Source organism: Colletotrichum acutatum, assembly GCF_030867785.1.
Source record: "Colletotrichum acutatum strain CBS 112980 chromosome Unknown BDZ83scaffold_45, whole genome shotgun sequence".
Lineage (NCBI taxonomy): Eukaryota > Fungi > Ascomycota > Sordariomycetes > Glomerellales > Glomerellaceae > Colletotrichum > Colletotrichum acutatum.
The window spans coordinates 220021-243604 of NW_026849039.1; the positions used below are offsets into that span (position 1 = coordinate 220021).

A 23584-nucleotide genomic window follows, 5' to 3' on the forward strand; every position below is an offset into this window, starting at 1 on the left:
TGATGGGCTTGGAGCGGCGCGGGAGATCTTCATTGTGTGGGCGGCATGTGGGCAGTTCATGTCCAAAGAAGATTGTGGACGAGGGAACTCCGTCAATCCAATTACTCAGTCTCCTTCAAGTAAGATGGTCGATGGACACTACAGTGATGGAGTAGTCAACTCCCAAAGCCATATCCTGGATGTTTGAGCTGTCAACCGGGATGTTCTGAGTAAGAACCGTCACCAGATCACCAGGCTATCCGTCAGGCCCTGGATGGTGTTCGAGGTATTTTCGGAGCCTCGAAACTGTTCAAAGACCAGGGGGCGCAAATCGGCGGCACGGCTCAGCTGCCAAGCCAATACCCTGCATCTTATTGATGATTGCATGTCAGGCTGCAACAAAATGTGACTTAAATTGGCCACGACCGGGTTCACGACGAAAAGTGGCCGGTTCTACGGATATCAACCATCCTTTACGGTTATTATAGGCATGCTCCTGCGCTCTCGGAGTTCTACAATCATCGGCCCCGCTTTATTCTCGGCAGACCCGACCCGGTTCTTCGGCGCCGCCCATGCCGCGTGGATCTCGGCTGTCAGCTTCGGTGGGCTCCCTGGCCGAAAAGGCGATGTAGTTGTGGCTTAGCAGCAACAAGCGCCGCTTTCGGCAGCTGTCAATGATGATCATGATAGGCTTCTCATGTTCACAGCCACGGGTGGTGATGCAATTGAGCAGAGGATCCGCTATTTGGGACTTTGGGATCCCAGTTTCTGCATACCTTTGCTCGTTGCCTACGAGAATGGGACTACAAAGACATTCTGGTCTGCACATTGATGGACACGCTAAGTTTCCCGTTTGGCAACACATTTCAAACTTCCAGATTAAACAATGTCCTACTCTCCAGAAAAACAAAAAGAACCGGTATACTCCTCAACCGCCGACGCCGGCCTAGGAGCACCTCCATCTTACGAAGAAGCCGTGCCGACCGCCGCGCAAGACGCCCTACCAGAATACGACAACCTATCAGACAACCTCCACGCCGAAGTCGGGCCCTCATCCTCCACAACTCTCAAAGCCGCAACACACAAGTTCCCGCCTACAATAAACTGCTACTTCCAATGGGCCTTCACGCGAACTTTCATCCTAGGACCCTCCAATGAGGAGAGACTCTTCGCCGCCTCGCCGCACGCGGGCTGGCGCACCAAGAGGCGAGAAATCATCCTCCACGATGGGCCTACAGACAAGCACCCCGTCCTCGCAACGATCGGCAAGTGGTGGGCTGCAAAGGCTCAGACGCCTGCGACGATCGTAATCCCGCCCCGGGAAGAACGCGGCGAGACAAGCGGGTTTGAGACGGAGATTACCGGGGTCCCGTGGGGCTTGGACCAGAGTTCCGCGCGGGTGTTTTCGATGACTGTCGGGGGGAAAGAGACGGGGACGGAGGCTAGGACGGAGAGGTTTCAGTGGAGGGGCAGTCGGGGCGGGGAGGTCTCTGAGCTTGCTCACGGGGGGACGTATGGGTGGAAGTTGGTTAGGTTGAACGAAGTTGCTGAGGGCGCTGGGGGGAGCAGACGGGAGAGGGAAGCTGGATGCACGAGCGATGGGCACGAGATTGTTGCTATTCTGGCGACAAACTACAAGAGTTTGACAAAGGGGCTGAAGTTTTCGTTTGCTGGGTCAGGGTTGACGGGGATGTTGGGGGAGAGGTGGGAGATTGTTACGGTTGCGACTGCGTTGTGGACTTGGTATACTCACATTGAGGGCACGGAGGGTTCTTGATCTTGATGACGGATTCGGATGGGAGGAAATTTGTCTTTGCATTTACATATACCCTTCTTAATCCGAGCATTGCTTAGAACACCACGACTTCGCCTTTCACTGAGGATATGGAACACCTTCATCGTTCTGTTCATCGCTTACCTTACAGCAAGCATTTAACGTGACTGCAACATTTTACATTGCTCAATACGACTAGGTGTCCTACCGCGAGGCTTTGTGTGCATTGGATTTGCAAAGACGATGCTCGGCTGTCACCCTGATTACTCGGCAAAGGCTGGGAGCAGCCGAATCTTTCACGGGGCCGTCGACCCCGGTGATCCCAACGCCGTTTCCTGAGCTGGACCCCGCTGGGATTCAGTATCAACCCCGCAGCAGAGCATGAAAATCGTTCCTTACCTTAGGTAATCACCATGTCCTCCAAGGGCGCGTTATCAATTCTATTAAAGTAATGGCTTTCATTTTCCTGAAAGCATCATCTCGTCAGACTCTAGATTACCCAGGTTGTTACCGTTCGAACGCAGCAAGCTTTAACCGTAGCCATGCCATCGTCTAAGAAGGATAATGAGGAAATCTTCCGTAAAATCATCGACAACTGCAACGCGGGCAACGAGGCCGGCCTGGAAGTCCTCCTCCACATGACCTGTATCGGAGTCAACGGAGAAGACTGCTTCACCGGCGATTTCGCGCATCGCCTAAACAGACCATTGGGGCCGAACAGCACCAACGCGGTGAAAATCGATACGATTCTAGTTGATGGGAATTCTTCACATCTTGTCGCCCGTCTCATCAACAGGACGACGCTGCTGGACTCTGGTACGGTCTTTGAGTACGCAGAAATCGTTTTTGCTGATTTCATGAACGATTCCCTCCTCGGATGGCGGTCACTACGGGACGAGGACGCAATTTTAAGCCGGGAACACTCTTCGATTCCTACTATTACCCCGCCGCGGGATGTGGCTCCGCCGTCATCCAAGGTATCAGTGCAGGAAATGAAGTCGTTCTACCAGGAATATATCAAATCCATCAACGAAAAGACAATGACACGAGACTTTGCGCAGTTTTGTCAGCCAGAGTTGATTCATAACGATCGCAAGCTCTCTATCGCCGAGTACATACCCCTTATCAGCGAGAGCCAAGACGCCATAGACGACCTGTATTTTGACATCGACATGTTGATTGCGGATGAGGAGACCCAGCAGATTGCGGCGAGGCTTGAGTTTACGGGAACTCCTATCAAGGAATGGGGAGGTGCAAAGCCCAATGGCAACAAGGTTGAATTTCATGAGCATGTCATCTATCAGTTGGTAAGTGGGAAGATCTTAAGGGTGTCGTCGGTTATAGAGTTGGATGTGTATCGAAAGCAGATGAGGTGATCCGTTCATGGAAAGGAAGCCGCATTACATTCGTCATGTTATGGTACGGTACTTTGCAACTATTGGGCAATCGATGTAGCTGAGCCCTTCAGTCGGCCGCTCACAACACAGCGGCTATCGAGCATTGGCGATACGGTTGGAATTGGTATGGCGGAATGACTCTTCCAATACAGCTTTCTTCATTGGAGAAACTTCGCCTGTGTAATTATGCTTATTGAATTTTTGCTCATACATCCATTCCAGTTGTGCGCCACAGGACCTGTCCTTGGAGTCTCAAATGGAACTCCATCGTAGCCCGAATCTCACGGGGCTTGGCTTGCTACCCGTACCAGCTAACCATCACCTATTTGACTGATGAAAACAAAGCCTATGGATGATCAAACCACCTGATGAAGTTGCCGCCTGCTATCTTGGTCTCAGTGGATGTAGCGGCTGAAGCTTTGACAGAGATTTCGAAGAAGCTGATATGGGCAACTCACCTTTCTACATCTGTCTTGATGAGCAAGTCTTGTCACATCTCTCAGCCTGCTATATCAGTCGACCAAACTGTAAACCTCTAATTCCCAATTTGCGTTGCGCATTGATGCATGTAGCATATAGCACCAAACATATCTTACATTGACGTTCAGCTGACCCACTGAGATTCTTCATGTTCCTGCGCAAGCTCGTAGTAGTGGCGTCCCCGGCATCGTTTCCTTGAGACTTTTACTCGTTGGATAGATAATCGATTCCACCGTCACATGCGGAGTTTGCGATAACGGTAAAAAAGATTTATCCATAAGTCTGACCGCATGATGTCAGACAGAAAAGTACACATACCCACGGCGGGAGCGGCAGAGTGGGAGACCTATCTGCCCTTGCAGGCTCGTGGCAAGTCAGAAGGAACGGCAGATGAGCTTCCAGACGAATGCCCAGAGATGCTGCATCTTGCATCGAAGCGGTCCAACCCAATCTCAAGAGCCCAGGCGAGCCCAGGCTTTATTGCGGGGTATTGGCATAAGATATGTAAAGCTAAGGTAATGGTGAGGACTTGATGACTGTCAAACTGTCGATGACTTGCTGCCCCATCGGCTTGAGAAAATCACAAAGCCCGAAGACACCATAATCAAGTCATGATGCATGCCATGCTCTCATCTAGCGTCAGGCACGAAGTGCTCGCAGACATGGGGTAGGCACACTCTCTTTGGCGGTAAAAATGAGCGCCCCAATATTGTTGTTGATGCGCTCGAATGAGAGGTCGCCATCGCCACGCTCAGAAACCGGTAGATGGCTAGGGTGGATCCGGGGGATATCCCAGACGAGGCCGCGGACCGCTCTCTATTTCTCCAACTTCCCCTCATTCTTTTCATCCCAAGAAGTCAAAAGTTCTGCCCTGGTCTCCTTATCCTCCAGGTATTTCCCCACAGGAGCGGAGGAGGGGAAGCTTGCAAGGGGGACTGAAATAACGTTGTCCTACTTTCGCGTTCGCGCGCGAAGCTTCAGACATCAACCGGTGCGCGGCCGATGTAACGGTACGCTTCATAACTTGCGCGCAAACGCCCAATCCAAGCTGCTGTTGCTTCTACTCCGGGCCATAGACCCTTGCTCTTTCAGTGCTCGCAGATGAAGACGCGAAATATCAACCGAGCCGAAGCAAAGAAGGCCCCCCCTAGTATCCGTAGAGTCCGCGGGGCAAAAGTCTTGCCAAGATTGCTCGTCCTCGGCCCTGAAGCCACCGACAAGCGACGCTCACGATGTGGGTTCTGCCGTCTGGGCGAAGAGACGTTCACGCCGGGTACCACCTTATCTGAGCAGAATGCGGGGTGGTCAGGCACATCAGGAACACCGGTTCATTGCGAGACGATCTTTCCCAAAGGCCCTGTCTATCCGGGCGAAATGAGCACATGTTCTTCCTCCACCCGGTTCGCATGCGATGCTACGCAAGTATGGCAACATTTTCCCCGGTCCATTGAGTCCCGTGGGGATCAGCTCATCATGGAGTCGGGGAGCTTGGGGCTCCTTATAAAGAGGATGTTCCTTCGTGGCGGAATTGACGGCTTCTTTTGTTTGACACCCTCGCGTCATTGCAACCTCAATCTCAAGCAATAGGGAAGCAAACATGGTGTCGCTCAAGTCGGCCATTCTGGCCGCTACTTATGCCGTTTCGGCTGCTGCTGTCGATGTCTCCATCAAGGCATCGGGTGGCAATGCTACCAGTGGTCACCAGTATGGATTCCTCCACGAGGTTTGTTCTTCAATGCCGTTTGTTGCTCGAAAGCCTTTCATCTAACATCTGCGACCTCAAGGACATCAACAACTCTGGTGACGGTGGAATCTACGCCGAGCTGATCCGCAACCGAGCCTTCCAATTCAGCCCCAGATTCCCCGTCTCCCTCGACGCCTGGCACGCCATCAACGGCGCCAAGCTCACCCTCAAGAACCTCACCGAGCCCCTCTCCTCCTCCCTCCCCGTCTCCGTCAACGTCGCCGGGGGCAACGGCTCCGGCGCCATCGGTCTCGAGAACGATGGCTACTGGGGTATGGACGTCAAGGTGCAGAAGTACACTGGCTCTTTCTGGGTCAAGGGCTCCTACGACGGTGTCTTCACCGCCAGCCTCAAGTCTGCTCTCAACGATGACGTGTTTGGCTCTGTCGAGATCGAGTCCAAGGCCTCAGCCGACGAGTGGGTTGAGCACGAGGTTGAGCTCACTCCTGAGAAGGATGCTCCCAACAGCAACAACACTTTTGCCATTACCTTCGATCCTGCGGTACGGACCTCTTGCATAACTCCAAACTGAGCCACATATACTGACGACTCGCGTTCAGGGCGCTGCCGACGGCTCGCTGGACTTCAACTTGATTAGCCTCTTCCCTCCTACCTACAAGGGCCGCAAGAACGGTCTTCGTGTTGATATCGCCGAGGCTCTGGCCGGACTTCACCCCGTAAGAACTTTCCCCGATCTCTTATAAAAAGAAACACTTCTGACTGGTAGATAGAGCTTGCTTCGCTTCCCCGGTGGCAACATGCTGGAGGGCTTGAACAACGGCACCTACTGGGACTGGAAGGACACCCTTGGTCCTCTCAAGGACCGCCCCGGTTTCCAGGGTGTCTGGGGCTACCAGCAAACCCACGGCCTCGGTCTCGTCGAGTATCTCGAGTGGGCCTTGGACATGGGCCTGGACGTCGTCATCGGCGTCTGGGCCGGCCTCGCTCTTAACGGCGACGTGACCGCGAAGGAGGATCTCCAGCCCTTCATCGACGACGCCCTCGACCAGATTGAGTTCATCCGTGGACCCGTCGACTCCAAGTGGGGTGCCCGCCGCGCCGAGCTGGGCCACCCTGAGCCTTTCACCCTCGAGTACGTCGAGATTGGCAACGAGGACTGGCTCGCCGGATACCCTGGCGGCTGGACCTCTTACAAGGAGTACCGCTTCCCCATGTTCATGGAGGCTATCAAGGCCAAGTACCCCGATATCACCGTCATCTCCTCCGGCGCCACCACCGACGGTGATGGTTTCGAGATTCCTGCCCCCGGCATCGGTGATTACCACCCTTACCGCACCCCCGACGCCCTTGTCGACGAATTTGACCGCTTCGATAATGACATCGGCCACATTGTCGGCGAGGTCGCTGCTACGCACCCCAACGGCGGCACCGGCTGGGACGGCGACCTGATGCCCTTCCCCTGGTGGATCGGCACCGTCGGCGAGGCCGTCTCCCTCATCGGCTACGAGCGCAACGCCGACCGCATCCCGGGAACATTCTACGCTCCCGTTCTCCGCAACATGAACCGCTGGCAATGGGCTGTCACCATCGTCCAGTTCGCCGCTGACTCGGCGCTGACGACCCGCTCCACCAGCTGGTTCGTCTGGGAGCTCTTTGCCGCACACCCGCTGTCGCACACTCTCCCTACCGTTGGCGAGTTCGGCCCCGCATACTGGGTCGCTGGCAAGAACGAGGCCAAGGGTAGCTTGATCTGGAAGGGTGCCGTGTACAACACTACCGACAGCGCTGATGTTGATATTAACCTCGCGTTTGAGGGTGTCACTGCTGGCACTACTGCCTCCTTGACTGTTCTGACGAATCCCAGCGGCGACCCGTTCGCGCACAACGATCCCCTCAACGGTGGCGAGACTACTGTCGCTAGCAACACTACTACTGTCGTTGCCAACGCCGATGGTGTCTTCACCTTCAGTCTGCCTGAGCTTAGCGTTGCTGTTCTTGATACTGAGGGTTCCAAGGGTAACCAGACTGCCCGCGCTATCAGACGCTTCCACGCATAAATGATGGGGAAGAAAGGATAACGGAACCTGGTTCGTAATGCGCTTTGTAGAACTTGGATAAGAAATAGTTCAAAAAAAAAAACAGGACTTTGATTAACTACATCTGCTGCATTGCTGTCCTCGAGTGTACCTCAACACCAGGCGGGCGGGTTGAGGCCGAAATGGAGTGTGCCAAAGGCAAGACCCAACCCTTGATGTGTCCAACGCTAGAATCATGTGCAAGCAAAGTATCCTGAGAGGTAGGTCGTCAAAGTAGCCTTTTCCAATCACTTCTCACTTGGATGATGACGAAGATACGCGGGCGGTTGCCTCCTTTCTCACTAATGAGGCAGTGCAATTGGCCTCGGGGCGTTGCATGTTATGCGGGCTTACCAGTCAGCCACTGGCATTTTTGTGCAGCTAAAGAACTGCTACGACGAATAGCAAGACGATTCGGCCACAGCACAGCGGAAGCGCAGCCACATTTGAGTACATAGGTAGGTAGGCATCCTTAGCCCACCTGATCCTTTTTAAGTTGGACGGCCAGGCACCGAGGCTGACTTTGTGTTAAGTACAGCATGGCTTTCTCCGATGAAGTCGAGACAAACACAAAGATGTTTTCCTTTCTCTAACAAACAACACAGTTGATTGAGTCCCAACCTCACTCCATTGCCGCTCATCATGTCTAGGTGGCACGAACGCGGTTGCACCCGACCTGATGTCGTGGTCTGCGGTGGCCTTCCGTGCTGTCGATTTTGTTACGGAGTAGCATCGATTGACGACGTCCAGTTCGATACTTCTCTCAAAACAAGACAAGCTCCTTTCCTTGTGGACAGCTCCAAATACAACCTTCGATGGCCTCCATGCGTCGATTACGTCGATTCTCAACCGGAAATCCCGCTCAATGCGTCTACTAGCTCAAGCTCTGGCTCTACCTATCCATTCGGTGGAACGTCAGGTTCTCAACAAATAAACCACCATCCATTGAAGAGGCCAAGCGCATCTTTGAAAGGCTCCGGGATGACAGAAGAGCCACGGATGAAGCGAAGAAAACTCTCAATCGCAGACGATTCGTATCGCCCTTCAAGATGCTACCCAATTCTATGGGGCAGCCAAGAGATACGAGTGTTGGAACTGGACTCGGGGGATAATGATAGCCTTCTCCACGGAAGCTTTCAGAACGTTCCATTGGAATCCAAAAGGGCAAGATACGAAGCTCTATCATATACTTGGGCCGACTCGTCTGGAGACTCTACAAGACGCAGACCAATGTTCATTGGACCGTACTGGGACATCATCCCTATTACTCGGAACTGCGAGGATGCGCTTCGTAGCGTTCGACTGGTTGGCGGAAGCTCTCGCTCCGTCTGGGTCGATTCTCTTTGCATCAACCAAGATGACGCTGATGAGAGGAATGCACAAGTGGCTCTTATGCCAGAAATATACGCTACCGCCATCGGCGTCTTGGCATACCTTGGCCCAGCAAGTGATGACAGCGATAGAGCACTCAGTGCTATATTCAAGTCAATGTCTCATCAAAACTGTGGCCACAATGGAAGGGAGAAAAAAGCATGCGTAGATTGCGAGACTCCTATCCGGATGCTTCTCGACCGGCCATACTTCCGGAGGCTGTGGGTGATGCAGGAAGTTGTCCTAAGTAGAACGCTGACGCTCTACTGTGGTTCAAAGTCCACTCCATGGCCTTTCTCGGGGATGTTGACTCCTTTCATCAATCATTCCTGGATTATCACACGGGACAAAGCGAAAGTTTGTCCTCTACAAAATCTTCTCAGCCTTATGGTCGATACTTCCGAATGTTTATGCAAGGACCCGCGAGACAAAGTATTTGCTCTGCTAGGCTTAGCCTCGCGATGGAATGCGTGGCCAGTCTTCCCGGACTATAGGCTTACTATAGAGGAAGTCAGCATTGGTATTGCGGCATATTTGACACAGAAATGTGGCCTTGGTATGGCTGTCCTTCTCTTTGGAGGTGCGAACCGAGTTCGACGAAGCACTCTGCCATCTTGGGTACCAGACATACGAGTGTCGTTCCGCCAACGGGGCAACGGTGGAAACCTTTACGAAAGACTTGTGAAGTCTGGGAAAGTCGAGGCAAGTGGAGAGCTAAGCTTCGATAACGTGACCTTGGACAAGGGATGTCTCTCGTTGCAACTGCCGTCTTCATGCGATATCCGCATTGTTTCGCGGAGTGGGTATCTACAGGTTACAGCTGTCGAGCTGTGCAATGTTCGCGCATTCTTTACCGATGACGGCCGATATAAGGGTTCATTTGCGAGGACTGGATGCAAGGACGGCCCGGAAACGAAAGCCACATTGATTCTCCCCCATCCGTCTCGCATGTACCGAGACAGCCATGAAATTGACGTTTCCCACCACATACGAGAAGGTGACAGTCTTTTCTGGCTTCACGGCATCAACGGATACGCAGTGCTAAGGTCAATCCGTGCCTCTTCAACTTATCATCTCCTATGTGCCTGTGATCTACTATTCGAGAATCTCGACACCGGTGAAGTGGCAAAAAACATGAGCTTCAAACCATTCAGCCTGGGAGATCATGCACAACTAGAAAAGCGATAGGGATGTCTCATAGATGATTGTCGTTCGATGATTGGAGGAGACTATGTGCAACAAATGTTTGAGTTGCCAGCAGAGCCTCTCTTGTTGAAGCTTGCAACATACATTCCCCGCCACAACAGCGATTCAAAGATGCGACTCTGGAAGATATGGAAGCAACTCGGATTCAAGTTCAAGCCTTACCTTGAAGACGAACGGGGGACTCAGCTATTACTTTGTGGAGTAACTGGTGCAGAACACATCACGTTGGGAACCCGGCAAGATGGTAGGTCTTTACAGGCCTTTGTATACAAAGGTTGTATGCTGAGGTCATCGGAATCCCTCCTAACTCTTCTGTGGTCGCTGCTACCAAAGACGAGACAACGCGCCCACAAAGCTATCGATGCGGAAAAGCTTTCGGTTTTGGACGAAGAAATATTGAAGGGTTTTCAAGAATGGGCCGACATAACAAGCGACCTCTTACATGTCATGTCCCAATCGATTCAATGTGAGGATGAGTCCTTTTTTGGAATTTGGTCATCCGTGGAGATGCAGAAAGGCTGGTCGAAAGCATTCAACAGGTTCGAAAACAAAATGTTGCCTCAACGGAGTAATGTCATGGGGGTTATGGAGGCCATTGCTCACGTGTTGAAATTATTTCCGCACATGGAGCAGAATCATGAATATTCAGGCCCTTCTAGTTACATAGATGAAAGGCTGGAATCTCAAACAAAAGAAATTGCGTGGTCACACGCTACAAGAAATTGTCTGTGGGACTGGGAAGTGGTAGGAAGCAATCTTGAAAAAAGGTGGAAAATTATGCAGCACTTGGGCCAACACCAATGGCTGGCTTCGTGGCGAGATGGGCCAACTGATCAACTCGATGGATTGGAGCAACAAATGTCGATTCGCTATCGACTGGATTCATTTGGGTTCAACTTGACTTTACCTTCTCAGATTACTATTCAGTAAGTTATGCTAGATTACCATGATCTTATACCGAAACATAAAAGAAGCCCGGGTGGCCGCAACATCTCTGCTTTCTTGATCATATCCAACTAGAATTTTGCAGTTACGTCAGGTTACATTGTGCACCTAAGAATCCACAAATGCCAGATCCTTCACGAATCACCAGGCAATAAATACTACTAGGTGTCGGTTTGGTAGTTCCCATGAAGACATTGATCAAAGCTCTGAGACTTCGCCAGACAGAAACGTATTCGTCTCGCCCCTAGAAAATTGGCTCAGCCTGCTCAAGGGGCACCACCATCCGAAAACTTCAGTTCCTGGCCGGAAACACCCTTCAGCACATTTCCAATGCCTGGCACTTCGCCGTTTCCTCCTTGCATTATCGCAGCATAGTTGTCAGCAATGAGCTGGATTCCGGAATCAAATCCCTTCTCATCAAATTGACAATGGCCTCCCACTGGCGTATTGTTGGCTGTCTGAAGCTTGTTGATTGCTTCTGTCTTCATTCCCTTGTCCTTGACAACCTTTTCGTACGCCTTCATGGTAGCCGAGATTGATCCTTGCAGGTGCTGAAGCTCCTTCTGGGTGCTTTGATAGTGAAGTCGAGTTTTCATAAGAGCGTCGCGAGAGGACTGCGATACTTCGACGCGGGGTTCCATGGCACCGCAGCCAAGCATCACTCCATTCCCGGCGAAGTTACCCATATGCGCTGGCATGAAGTATCCAGAAAGCAGAAGGGATCCGCCTGAAATCCCAGAGAAGAAGACATTAGAGGAGTTGAAGGCCATGTACTTTGGCAGGGTCTGGAAGACGAGATCGTTCACTGCTTGAGCGTGCGCCACGCCGTCTGTGCGATTGAACCCAGAACCCCCTCCCCAGTGGAGGTTTCTGTCCGGAGAAAGTACTGTGACACCCGCCAGATTGTTTTTTACGCCTTGATTTGGCATTTCAAAGAAAGATGAGCCGCTGTCACCGTGTAGCAGGACGTGAAGCCCGAGGTTGCCCTTCGCGCCTGTTGTCTTGCCGCCTCCGGGTACCTTGCTTGCCGTTGTAAATTCCCCTGCCGGACCACTGATGCGGAAGCGGATTTTCAAGTTGCTGACTCAAAAAATTTAGCGCTTGCTCCGTTGAAAGTGCACGGCAGATTTTATTTCTTTTCAATCTTCACTTACTTGATTGTCTCTGTAGTATCAAGAATAATCGAACCATCCTTTGCGGGCATAATACCTTGGGGTATCTTGTTCGCTCTGTCGGCAGGAGACTCTCCACCTGTCTGCTGTGGTAGACACTGAACACCACTGAGGAGAAGGAGAAGCGCTAGCGTCAGGGTGCGCTGAAAGTGGAAGATTAACTCCATCTTCACTGCTATTGATGGTTCAATTCACTCTATGAGGCGACCTAGATAGGACAAAGAATGTTGGTTACTGACGGTAATGTGGGAACAGCAGCCCCAAGGTCATATATCTTTTCATCCAGTTACTCTTCAAAATCACCCCTTCCTTCCTCACGAATAGTGATAATAACCGTTTGATCATGAAGGTTTCCTCGCAAAGAGTTTCATCTGAACTATCAAGGGATGTTCTACGTCGGATTCGAGGCTCCCGGGGATAGGGACGAGTAAGGTGGGGAGCCAGCAAACAGATGAACAAGGTTTCAACTCGCATAGGTTCGTTCGTGATTTGTGATCTACCTTGAAGTTAGACATGCTGCATTGAGCCATGGGAAACCAGTCATGTCAACAGGTAACATCCTTGATATTGCGAGGTTGCCATGAAACGGTTGTAAACACAGCTCAACAGGCGGTAGATGCTTCTACTGCACTGATATCCTCAAGTTGTGAAGTTGATTCCCAAATCGAAAAATCCAATTAAGTCTCAGTCGCCCGTCATGGTAACCTTGATGGCGGGATCTGTGATGGAGCCGGCGCAGATCTTCGCAAGGAGTAGAGCCAATTGGAGGAGAGCGGTTCGATGTTCCTGGCAGAGCACCGAAGCACTTGTCAATAAGTCAGTGTTGAAAGCTAAACATGGTCGAATATCACAGAGCCGGTTTACTGTAGGCTTGAGCCATCTGCCAGATTTGAGGGCAGCCTATTGGTATTTCTGACACATCTCCAGAAGACCTGAAATGCTGCGATAAAGCCTCCGGCCGGGATTCGACCGGCCGACGGCGCACACCCGCCCCAATGATCCAGTGCCAGTGGACCGAAGAACCCCCACCAAATGTCCCCGCCTTCGGACGACAGCGCACCGATGCGGAGATCTGTGGTGTTGGTCCTTTCAAATAAAGATCGCAGCTTCACAACTCATACGTTGTGCTGATTCCTAATTCAACCATATTGTTATTCACAAGTCCTTAAAAACAGCAAATTATACGGCCAAGATGTCGATGTCCACTGAAGACTGCGCAAAGTCCCGGGAGGGCTTCCCTCGCCCGTTCCCCAACACACCATCTAACGTCCTAGACCAGTTACGAGTGACGGGCAAAGTTATCGTGGTCACCGGTGCTGCCGACGGTATTGGCTATGCTGTTTCTGAGGCCATGGCTGAGGCCGGCGGCAATGTTGCCTTGTGGTACAACTCGTAAGAGAAGATCTCAACTGGCATACTGCCTCTTATTTGGAGCGGTTCAATGACTAATGACGTCACAGAAATGACGCTGCCATCCAAAAGGCACAAGATCTAGCAAGCACACACAGCGTCAAGACCTCGGCTTACAAGGTGGATGGTTAGTTTACCAGATGGTTGAGCTGATAGTAGGAGCATGGAGGCTGACATCCACCTAGTGTCCGATTCCAACCAGGTTCAAGAGACTATTGCCAAGGTTTTGAATGACTTTGGCAAGATTGATGTGTTTGTTGCCAACGCTGGTGAGTGATACCGTGGTCGGCACAAGCTTTAGTTCTAGTCGAGTTGTGACTAAATTCACGGCAGGCATGGCCATTTCAAAGCCCATTCTGGAGCAAACCCTGGACGAATACAGGAAACAGATGTCGGTAAATGGTACGTTAAGCGAAGAAATCAAAGTCAGGAATTACTCCGCTAACACTTTTTTCAGTGGACGGAATTGTGTACTGCTCCAAGTATGCTGGTGAAGTCTTCAAGAGCCAAGGCTTCGGCAATCTCATCATCACTTCGAGCATGAGCGGCCATATCGTCAACGTCCCTGTTGACCAACCCGTCTACAACGCCACCAAGGCGTACGTCACGCACTTTGGAAAGTCCCTAGCCCGCGAGTGGAGAGAGTTTGCCCGTGTCAACATTGTATCTCCAGGCTTCTTCGACACCAAGATGGGCGCTGGCCCAGATGCTTTGCAAGAAGCATACCGCATGGCAGCTCTGGGTAGACAAGGCCACACCAAGGAGATTAAGGGCCTGTACCTTTATCTAGCGAGCGATGCTTCTACCTACATGACTGGTAGCGATGTCCTTATTGACGGCGGGTATGTCTTGCCTTGAGCGACCGTACGTCAAGAAGACGCGGAGTTCGGGGTTATTATTAGAAGCGGTAGAGAGAATAGAACGCGCTCAATATCCATGACTCTTCTCATACCACAGAAATGACATTGATGAGTTCATGGGTAGGCTCTATTTGACAATTGTATAGATAATTGGCCATAAACTACAGCCTATCGACTTAATTATTTCGATGCGCAGTCACCCCTCACGCCCTTCTCATTGTGCAAATGCCCGTAGATCCTCTTCAGACCGCTGTTATCCTATGATACTTGACCTGAACACCTTCACAGACGCGAGCTGCCGTGCACAAATTTCTTATCGAAGTCGATTCCAAGATCCTCGAGCACTCTCTTAGCTACCGGACGACCACCACCCCAGACACCTCCACCTGGGTGCATGAAAGGTCCGGCGAGGTACAGACCCTTAATTCCAGGCACACGGTACTGAGCGAGGGCAGGTGTAGGTCGGTTGATTCCCATCTGGTCTGCCGCCATGGAAAGACCGGCAATATCGCCACGTTGGAAACTTGCGCTGTCGGACTGGTGATCCGGAGGAGCAACTACATGATAGGAGCGAACAATATCGGGAGTAAAGTTTTCCAAGTACTTGGAAAAGTACGAGAAGACCCTCTGCACCCAGTCGTCCTTGATACGATCCCACGCAGCCCAACCGCCGTCAGCAGGCTCTGCCTTGCACATGACAACACAGTGCAGCAGCGACTTGCCTGGCGGGCAGCGAGTCTCGTCACCTGAGCTGATACAAGAGGCTCCGATCATGATGTTCTTTGGGAGAATTCCTTGATTCATTTCGTCGTAGCTCTGGATCAGGTCTTTGAGGTTGCCGGGGCAGCAAGTGTTCATGACAGCCTTGTCAGCGATTGTCCCTGCTTTGAACTTGAGAGGGCGTTCGAGAGCGGCGTGAACGACGAGCAGACTGAAATCAGAGGTGCGGGTATTTGAGGCGGCTGATATGACTGACGGGTCGATTCCATCGACAAGATGCCCAAGGTTGTGAGGGTGGATTTGGCCGATGACGGCCTCTTTCGCCCGCAACTCCCCAAAACGAGTTCTGACTCCAACGGCGCGTTCGCCTTCCGTTATGACCTTGATGACTTCTGTGTCCAACTTGACGTCGCCGCCGTGGTCTCTGAGACAACGAATGACAGATTCTGTCCATACAGATCCAGAGCCCTCGGGGACACAAAGGCCATAGATGTCGAGAAGTCCAAAGGCCAGGTAGGCCATCAAGCCTGTGCCAGTCGTTTTTGGGTGAGCGAGCTGGATCTCAGTTACGAATCTCAGTAGCGCAACTTGGAGAACCTCGCTCTTGAAGTATCTCTGGATGATCTCCAATGAGGAGCTGGTTGATGCCATGGCAATTTCTTCGGCTGACGGGCTGCTAGCAATATCTGCTGACATGTCGCGGGGAGGCTCGAACATAGAAGGCATCAAAAGCTCGGTGACTTGTCGACATTTGTCCACAAAGACATCGTAAGCATCGGCATCTTCCGACGAAAACTCTCGAATGGCATCGACGGTCCTGTGACGTTCTCTGTAGATGGGTAGGACCTTGTCTTCCATGACTATGGCGTAGCACGGATCTAGCTGCTTGTAACGGAGGCCGTACCGAGACTGTAAACCAAGTTCATCGTGCGTGATCATGGGGTTTGCGAGAATCATTTGATGAATGGCGCTGTGACGTTCGCTGATGAACCCTGGCTCAGCCATCTGGAGGCTGGCCACACCACCCCCGGGGTAAGAAGCCTTTTCGAGGACAAGGACTTTCTTTCCAGCCACCGCGAGGTAAGCGGCTGCGGTCAAGCCATTATGGCCGGATCCCACGACAATGATGTCCCATTCGGTCATGGCTGGCGAGGAGGTAAATCTTCCCACCTTGGAGAAATCGATGGCCATGGTGAAAAAGGAGCGCGGTGGGTGAGTCTTCCAAGTGAGGGGGAGCTATCGGCTAATGGCACTGATAATGTCCTAATATTCGACTTGCGTTGAAGTAAGGTGACAGAAGGACGAAGCGAAGTAAGATAGAGGAGTATAGCATGGAATATTTAAGAGAACGTATGGCATCATGAGTTGCCTTTATAGTCAGTACATTTACATTAGATTAGTCCCAGTACCCTGGAGGAACGGGGCCAATGGTTTATGTTGTCGCCCGAGTTGTTGCAATCTTAAGGTGCTTTACACATTTCTCCACCAATTTTGACACACGAATACCTTGTCTAGAACTTCGGAGCGCTTGGTAAAGCTGTACCTGAGTTGTCTTTCAGTACAAGTGGCGTAGAGCCAATGGACGACCTTTTCCTCACTGGTGGCATGAGGGTCGACGCGTCGATAGGTGACCAGGGTGCATCCTCTATGGATGGGCGACTGCAACATGAATCGCTGGTATAAGTCTCTAATGCTACATCGCAAATCGGCGACGGACAACTCATAGAAGCCGATCTTTTCATTCGGCCAAATCGAGATCAGGCACGCTTGTAGTTGACTCGGGCCGTCTCTTGCATCCGCGTTAGATGCCGCCCCCACAAACTCTGTCCCCGCGATTCTCTATTCCGAGAGGGGTATATAGAGCTATCAGAGTCCCCCGCAGCCTCCGAAAAACACTCGAGCTCTTTGTTGCAACTACCCCACAGCCTCCTACGACACCAGCCTGCCTCAACAACCACCGGTGATAACTCCATAACAGGTTGGAGACTCAGTGTGGTAACAAATCACGTCTGTATTCTACTTGTCCTGCTTCCGACGGGGTTGAAGCAAGACCATGGCTCTGAAATGTGACATCTGTCAAGCCGAATTCCGCCGCACGGAGCATCTCAACCGCCACGTTCTTCGTCATCTCGGCGTGCGCCCTTTTGCGTGTCCGACATGCACCGCTAGCTTTGCCCGAAGGTAAGATGTTTCGAGCGACACGAGTCTCGTATGCCACCAGGTTGCTAGGTGCACAGTCGCCCTGTTGATGAGACATAGCGGCAATCAAGTGGCTGATCTTCAACCCCGGCAGAGACTCTCTTCAGCGCCACATGCAGAGTCATGTAGACGTCGACTCACCACCCACAGGCTCCGATACTCCGAGGAAAACTCGCAGAGTTTGCGTTCCTAAAGCTTGCCAGCACTGTGCGCGCTCGAAACAGCGTTGTGATGGTGCCAACCCCTGCGCCAGATGCCAATCCAGAAATCGTTCTTGTCTTTATGCAACTGACGACCGGCGCAACCCTGACTCTTTCCAGGATTTTCGGGCGCCAGCATCTGATACCGGGGAAGTCTTTGATGGATTCAGCTCATCGGGTCTTCCTAATCAGATTGCAACGATCAATAGAACCGAGGTTGTAAGTGACTACCGCCTTGTTACTTCCTCCATGAAACCCCTTTTGTGGAGCGGAGGAACAGTAGTCTGCGGCAAAACTTACACGAGTTTGTAGTTGCCAGAGCCTCAAGTGGGAAACTCGCAAGAACAGCTATATCAAGGCCCAGACCCAGGCCCAGATGCCAGAGACAATTTCCAAGCTGCTCTCTGGAACCAAGATGGCCTCCAATTGGAGCTGGATCCGCTATTTTGCACACCAAGTCAATGGTACTTTCCATTTTCGACAGCTAATGCATGGCTGAGCTGGGATGATATTCTGAACAATGAGTTGGGGACACAAGAAACCACCAGGGCCGCCTCCATGGCTGATGAAGAGGGCTTGCGAACTCAGCTTATCTCGGAACATGCATCGAATGAAAGACGTGAAGAAGCCCGGGATTGTTCTGTCCATGCAGAAGTAGATGGCGCAGTGTCAGAAACAGCTGTACAAGAACCTACGCCAACTTCTCTTTTATCGGAAGATACCCCAAGGGCGATTTTTACTAATCACTCTCAACTTTCTTCTACTTTTGCGAATGCTTTTAGGCGTTCATCGGCTTTCAGTCGAGATTACGACGACTCCGCAGAGATTGAACAGAACCAGACCCGTCGAAAGAAGCACTTCGTTACCCATGGCCTCGAAGATCTCAGTCGAATTGCAGGTTCTCCCTTTCATCCCGAAGGTGTCGATGAAAATGAGGACTGGGATCTCGAAGCCTACGACCATGTTCCGAGCTTAAGCCCGCATGCTTACTCGATCCTCCAAACACAGTTTACAAAGCTAAATGCGGACACAGACTACTGCAAAGCATTCACGGATAAGTCATTTCCATCTCAACAGGCCATTGACGTATACATCCAATCTCATTTCGAGCACTACCACCCTATCTGGCCTTTGCTCCATCAAAAAACTTTCGACCCAGAGCACGTTCATTGGATACTACTTCTCGCCGTTGAGGCGACAGGGTGCGGGTTTTCGAAGTTTGGCACAATAAGTGATGTCTTTCTCTTGCAAGAGCTTCTGCGGCGCTCGATCAATCTTTGTGTAAGTTCAAGGCGAAGCCTATGGGTGCACAGAAGGCAGTCTATACTAACAACCTATACAGTTGGACCTTGACCCTGAGCCGGATGCGGCTTCAGAGTTGTGCTTGACACAAGCTGTATTACTGAGTCAGATAGGGTTGATGTTTTCTGGAAGCATGTCTTTCGCCGAACACGCCCAAAGAAACATGTCTTTACTCGCGACACTTTGCCGACGAGCAGGCTACTTCAGCGAATCTCAGTCACTCCCCGAGGGTTTTGCACCCCTACCAGCCAATTGGAAAAGATGGATTTGCGCGGAAAGCAAAAGAAGACTTGTGCATCTCTCATGGGTAATTCTACAAATTCCATTTCCAATCTGTAAGCGCGTAATCGCTGACACCGCAATTAATCTCAAGCTCTTGGACGGTCAGCTGGGCTTGTTCTTTGACTTACCTCCGACTATACCCACCGATCTCCTACTACTTCCGCTGCCGTCTGACGAAGGACTCTGGGCGTCGAGTTCTGCAGGATTATGGGCAGATCAAGCCTCCAGATCACCAAGTGAGCAATGCCCCGTACGCCGCAGATATTGAACAGGATGGCTATTAACCGGTAAGATTTAGCCAATGACAGCCTTCTTCGAGAACACCTTATACACTTTCGGCGTGACGAGAAGGTACCGCAAGGCTTGAGTAGCTTGAATAGGCTCTTCTTTACTTTTGCCGTGTATCGAGACTCCGCAAACAATCAAGACGCTATTCACTACCTTGAAGTCTTGCGTAGCGACGAAGACATACAGCCGCCAACCGACAAAATACAAAGAATCACACTCCAGCACAATCACGCTTTCAGCCTCCTTCTCCATATGCCTTTACGAGTACTCACTGCATTTTCTGGCTGGGGTGTTAGCCCCCAAGTTAGAGAAGCTGCAGACCGGAGACTTGCTCTATGGCTCCGCCAGAATGAGGCAAAGGCGCGTGTGATTGTTTATCATGCCGCCAGATTATTCTCGTATATACGGAATTATCCCACTTGTGGACACCATGAGAATAATGCCTTGCTGTACGCCACACTCTCCATGTGGATTCACACTCTTTTCAACAGGCATCAGACGAGCGCTCTCAGAACTCTTCGTCTTGATAAACCAAATCATCAAGAGGCCTTGGTTCAATGGCTTTCAGTGGACTTTGACTTCCGGCTATACGTGGCGGGCATTGGAGATTTGAATGATGAACGTGCATCCAAGCGTTTGGTTCAAGAGAGTGTGCGGATTTTGACTCGGAAGTCGGGCTGGTCTCTGGGTCTGGCTGTAAGCATGGTGATGAGGGCGCAATGGAGGTCGAACCGTGGAATACGATGATAGTCACTCTTGCTTAAGGTCTCCATTTGCCGCCCTTTCGTCATGAAATCTTTGTCACTATCAGGAAGCTCTTGTATTGCTAGGTAATGGGATTAAAAGTGTTATACTATTCAAAGATCATCACTATCACCAGTTCAAGTCCTGGAGTCAATTCGTAGATTACGCATGCTTCGGTTCTCACGGTGCCTTACGGTAATCATAGTAAAGCTAGAACTCCAAATCCTTCTTCACCACAATATTTTCCTCTCCGATCACCGCAAAAGACTTCTCTGTGTCCAAAGACTTTGGCAACTTCTTGAAGAGGGTCTCTAGCTTGTTCTTGTCGCTTAGGAATTTTGCCGCGGAGGCTCGGTCTGGGAACCAGTACTGCTCGAAAGCAGCCATCGTATGCCAGTCGGAAGTGGCAAAAGGCGTTCCGGCGAAGAAACTGGCAGTATCTTCGGGGGTGACTTCCCGGTTGAGGACATATCTCATCAAAGATGTACCGGCTCCGAGTTCTGTGATGGACGCTGCTCGACTAGTAAGGTCGTTTTCGGTGTAGGTCGCGTCTTGAGACTTCGCTAGAAAGACCAGAAGCAATGCTGCTTTGGTCCCACGCTTCTCAAAGAGAATGGGGTCAAACAGGCTCTCTGCGAAACTTTGGCTGAGAATGCCAGTCTGTGCTGAAGTGTCTGCAAATTCGTGTGTGCCAGCAGAAGCTTTGTACTCGGGAGCTTGGAATGAGCCCCAGAGACCTTTCAGTGACGTCCACCCGAGGGTCGTCACGGCATCCCACGGTTCCAGACCTCCATTCGGTAGGCCTGGGACACTGGAATGAGGGAGTGCGACAGCCTGAGTGTAGTTCCGGAGGATGGGAACCACGTCGGAGATGTGCTTCGTCATTGCAGCATGGACGCTTGTGTATTCCTCGAGAAATTTGTCTTCCGCCCAACCGGGGATCCGTCTGCAGGCAATGGTCATCTTGACGAGGGGCCTCTTTTGGCTATACGCTTCCTTGACCGGTGGGATAACGGGCAACAACAGATGTGAGTCGTATCTTCCGCCAAAATGGATGACATGGCGTCCTTTGTTGATTGTGGAATTATGCCTGGGGATAGGAGCACCTGGCGGGTACTTGCCGTAGTCGTGTCCAGAGACTACGAGGCTAAGTCGCTCTCCCGCCCGGAATCGACAACTCGTTGGCTGTATCTCGATCTCCACAGGCACCACATCTCCGGCTTTGAGAGGCTCCAGATCTCTTCGATGGAGATGAACTGGCTTCCATGGGGTTGAGGCGGTCTCATCCAACTCGCGTCGAGAGGCTCGAAGCCAACCGAAACCAATGGGGCCGGTATCGACGACTGTGATCCATGGGAAGTAGACATCCTTTCCGTCTTTATCCTTCTTTCGCAGAGTGATAAAAAGATCCAGGTTATCGCCACCATCAGTCACTTCAACCCAGAGTTTTAGCTTGGAATGGCCTGCAAACTCAAGGGAGTTTCGAAGAGGAAGCTCAAAGGCAACTTCACCCTCGCTCGCATCGTATGATGTATGGCTCTCCGCGCGCTGAGCAACCTTGCTCAAGCCAAGGCTTGAAGTCGGGAAGTACTGCGTATACTGGGTTTCTGGAATTGGGAATGCGTCACTGTATCGCCATTCTCCAGTGTAGTAGCGTTCCCTCATGGTGTAACGAACTTTGGGCCAGTACTGGATTTCTGTCGATATCCCGAGCAGATGATGATCGAGGAAAGCCTTCTGACGGGCCAAGGACTCCTCAGTAACCGACCACTCCCATCTGCCATTCATCACACAAAGGTCAGAGATGCTACTTTTGGCGGTGACAGTGGAGAAAGACTGACTTTTGGTACTGGTGGATCTCGAGATATTTGTCCTGAGAAGCGATCTTCTCCCAAGCGTTGAGTGTCCCACGACTGTGTATAGCATGATCGCCCCATCCGCAAATGATGTATGCCGGGGCTGTGATCTGAGAGAGAGCTGGAATCTTGCTTTGCCAGTATTCATCGAAGTATGGGTGCGTCTTGGCCCCATCCGTCGTATCCTCGACGAGATTCTTTCCCCAGTTGAAGAAGTACGGATAGCTTCAACCATTTTCAGTTAGCTCCACTTCCTGAAAGGTCTAGTTCAAGAATATTCTGATTGAGGAAGAAGACTCACACGGCACTGAACTGGGTTTCGGGAATTCCGCCTTTCAAAGCCATTTCACGATACATGTCAGTCATGCCGTCGATTGGAATGATGGCCTTTCATCATTTGGTGGTTAGCGATTCGAATTGATCCGAAGCAGGGACAGGAACACATACCGCAAGGGATGGAGGTTGTTCAGCTGCTACAAGCCAAAGCACCATCGCATAGCCACTGGCTCCATACAAAGCAACCTTGCCATTTGACCAACTCTGCTTGGCAAGCCATTCGACAAGATCATATCCTACCGGGATAGTTCAGCTTAAAAATGGTCCTTCTTTGAAAGATAATGTTATAAGATACCAAGATAGGCACTTACCATCGATTCCGACATCTCGAGAGTAGTAACTCTTGTCGCCATCCGACTGAAAACAACCCCTGGCATCTATGCTGGCAACGATGTACCCGCGAGGACACCACCATCCCGGATCCGCCGCTTCGAACTCGTAGTCTTTGGTGATACGGGCTTTGTCGAAGCCTGCACTTGGTGGGAAAACTGCAATGTCGGTGGCGCCGTCTTTACTGTAGACGCTGTAGTTGAAGATCACGGGAAGCTTCGTGCCTTCAAGGTGGCGAGGCCGGTAAATGTTGCCTCGCAGGATTGTATCGTCTCTGACTGGGATGGCAACATCCATGTCCGAGACGATATGGTTATCTTTGACGATACGAGGATTCGCATCCTTGACGCCCATTACCTGCGGGTCCCAAGCTGTGGGTGATATCAGCAAATATCTCAGAGAAACACGGCATGTATCGTTCCGCGTGGATCTGGACAGTAACTAAGATCTCACCTTTGATGAACTTTCCCAATCTATGGGTCTTTGCCAGTTCGGCCTTGAGAAGTTCAACATCAGCCATGTCTTTTAGGGTTTGTTTAATTATCGATCAATGATAGAAAATTTTAGTTGTCCGAGAGTTGAAAAGAGTCCATGAGAATCTGTAGTGAATGTCCATAGATTCAATGACAACTTGTATTCAGTATATACTTCGATGGTAGCGCATTGAGTCTCGCTCTCGCCCTCTGACTTCGATATTATCACCGCAATTCCCGACTCCAATGACACATGCGATATGAGACAACCCCAGAACAGACTGAACATTGCGGGGATCGGAAATCGTGGGGTAGCGGGGCCGACGCCGGTTGGCGGGGCCGATGATAGTTTGCATCTCGGCAGCAGCACTCGGCTTCGGATTGCGCAGCGCGGGGAATATGGGGAACTGCGATACTTAACTCGCGGTAGCACATATCAGATTTGGGGTTTACTTTATGTTTCAACTAATCACACAAAGT

The 23584-nt window shown here is 51.3% G+C and overlaps 9 protein-coding genes across 9 annotated transcripts; 6 read left to right on the forward strand and 3 right to left on the reverse strand.

The window, feature by feature from the left end:
• Positions 1–692: 692 nt before the first annotated feature.
• BDZ83DRAFT_621081 (uncharacterized protein) lies at positions 693–1884 on the forward strand. Its single transcript, XM_060508232.1, has one exon. The coding sequence runs from the start codon at positions 866–868 to the stop codon at positions 1754–1756; it is 891 nt and encodes a 296-aa protein (XP_060365136.1). The 5' UTR covers positions 693–865; the 3' UTR covers positions 1757–1884.
• A 411-nt stretch (positions 1885–2295) lies between these two features.
• Positions 2296–3238, forward strand: BDZ83DRAFT_777861 (SnoaL-like polyketide cyclase; the record flags this gene model as incomplete). Its single annotated transcript, XM_060515490.1, has 1 exon — positions 2296–3238. The coding sequence occupies one exon, from the start codon at positions 2296–2298 to the stop codon at positions 3127–3129; it is 834 nt and encodes a 277-aa protein (XP_060365137.1). The 3' UTR covers positions 3130–3238.
• Positions 3239–5227: 1989 nt separating this feature from the next.
• BDZ83DRAFT_577262 (alpha-L-arabinofuranosidase) lies at positions 5228–7392 on the forward strand (the record flags this gene model as incomplete). The annotated part of the gene is made up of 4 exons (XM_060505003.1): positions 5228–5353; positions 5415–5876; positions 5935–6051; positions 6106–7392. The coding sequence occupies 4 exons, from the start codon at positions 5228–5230 to the stop codon at positions 7390–7392; spliced, it is 1992 nt and encodes a 663-aa protein (XP_060365138.1).
• Positions 7393–7931: 539 nt separating this feature from the next.
• On the forward strand, positions 7932–10199 carry BDZ83DRAFT_317838 (heterokaryon incompatibility protein-domain-containing protein). The gene has a single exon (XM_060502351.1). The coding sequence runs from the start codon at positions 8053–8055 to the stop codon at positions 9967–9969; it is 1917 nt and encodes a 638-aa protein (XP_060365139.1). The 5' UTR covers positions 7932–8052; the 3' UTR covers positions 9970–10199.
• Positions 10200–10978: 779 nt separating this feature from the next.
• Positions 10979–12198, reverse strand: BDZ83DRAFT_621090 (uncharacterized protein). Its single transcript, XM_060508233.1, has 2 exons — positions 12087–12198; positions 10979–12012 (listed from the first exon to the last, which is right to left on the reverse strand). Exons 1-2 carry the CDS (start codon positions 12134–12136, stop codon positions 11199–11201), a joined length of 864 nt encoding a protein of 287 aa, XP_060365140.1. The 5' UTR covers positions 12137–12198; the 3' UTR covers positions 10979–11198.
• Positions 12199–12933: 735 nt separating this feature from the next.
• BDZ83DRAFT_621092 (short-chain dehydrogenase) lies at positions 12934–14530 on the forward strand. The gene is made up of 5 exons (XM_060508234.1): positions 12934–13496; positions 13565–13641; positions 13700–13783; positions 13848–13916; positions 13972–14530. Exons 1-5 carry the CDS (start codon positions 13297–13299, stop codon positions 14370–14372), a joined length of 831 nt encoding a protein of 276 aa, XP_060365141.1. The 5' UTR covers positions 12934–13296; the 3' UTR covers positions 14373–14530.
• Positions 14531–14656: 126 nt separating this feature from the next.
• BDZ83DRAFT_719493 (uncharacterized protein) lies at positions 14657–16285 on the reverse strand (the record flags this gene model as incomplete). Its single annotated transcript, XM_060512179.1, is given in 2 exon segments — positions 14657–14722; positions 14732–16285. Coding segments are annotated over 2 exon segments (1620 nt in total).
• A 1095-nt stretch (positions 16286–17380) lies between these two features.
• Positions 17381–20259, forward strand: BDZ83DRAFT_777880 (uncharacterized protein). Its single transcript, XM_060515491.1, has 5 exons — positions 17381–17712; positions 17806–18774; positions 18836–19102; positions 19169–19313; positions 19376–20259. Exons 1-5 carry the CDS (start codon positions 17407–17409, stop codon positions 20110–20112), a joined length of 2424 nt encoding a protein of 807 aa, XP_060365143.1. The 5' UTR covers positions 17381–17406; the 3' UTR covers positions 20113–20259.
• A 60-nt stretch (positions 20260–20319) lies between these two features.
• Positions 20320–22310, reverse strand: BDZ83DRAFT_577387 (CocE/NonD family hydrolase; the record flags this gene model as incomplete). Its single annotated transcript, XM_060505017.1, has 3 exons — positions 20320–21886; positions 21951–22190; positions 22267–22310. The coding sequence occupies 3 exons, from the start codon at positions 22308–22310 to the stop codon at positions 20320–20322; spliced, it is 1851 nt and encodes a 616-aa protein (XP_060365144.1).
• Positions 22311–23584: the final 1274 nt, after the last annotated feature.

Bases quoted from the DNA above. Each gene is read 5' to 3' on its own strand.
- BDZ83DRAFT_317838 (XM_060502351.1), top strand. From the start codon at position 8,053: ATGTCTAGGTGGCACGAACGCGGTTGCACCCGACCTGATGTCGTGGTC.
- BDZ83DRAFT_777880 (XM_060515491.1), top strand. From the start codon at position 17,407: ATGCAGAGTCATGTAGACGTCGACTCACCACCCACAGGCTCCGATACT. The intron at 17,713-17,805 runs GTAAGTGACTAC...ACGAGTTTGTAG, and splicing joins CGATCAATAGAACCGAGGTT to TTGCCAGAGCCTCAAGTGGG. The intron at 19,314-19,375 runs GTGAGCAATGCC...GGTAAGATTTAG, and splicing joins TCAAGCCTCCAGATCACCAA to CCAATGACAGCCTTCTTCGA.
- BDZ83DRAFT_621081 (XM_060508232.1), top strand. From the start codon at position 866: ATGTCCTACTCTCCAGAAAAACAAAAAGAACCGGTATACTCCTCAACC.
- BDZ83DRAFT_621092 (XM_060508234.1), top strand. From the start codon at position 13,297: ATGTCGATGTCCACTGAAGACTGCGCAAAGTCCCGGGAGGGCTTCCCT. The intron at 13,497-13,564 runs GTAAGAGAAGAT...ATGACGTCACAG, and splicing joins GTTGCCTTGTGGTACAACTC to AAATGACGCTGCCATCCAAA. The intron at 13,917-13,971 runs GTACGTTAAGCG...CACTTTTTTCAG, and splicing joins GAAACAGATGTCGGTAAATG to TGGACGGAATTGTGTACTGC.
- BDZ83DRAFT_621090 (XM_060508233.1), bottom strand. From the start codon at position 12,136: ATGCCCGCAAAGGATGGTTCGATTATTCTTGATACTACAGAGACAATC. The intron at 12,013-12,086 runs GTAAGTGAAGAT...TTTTTGAGTCAG, and splicing joins GATACTACAGAGACAATCAA to CAACTTGAAAATCCGCTTCC.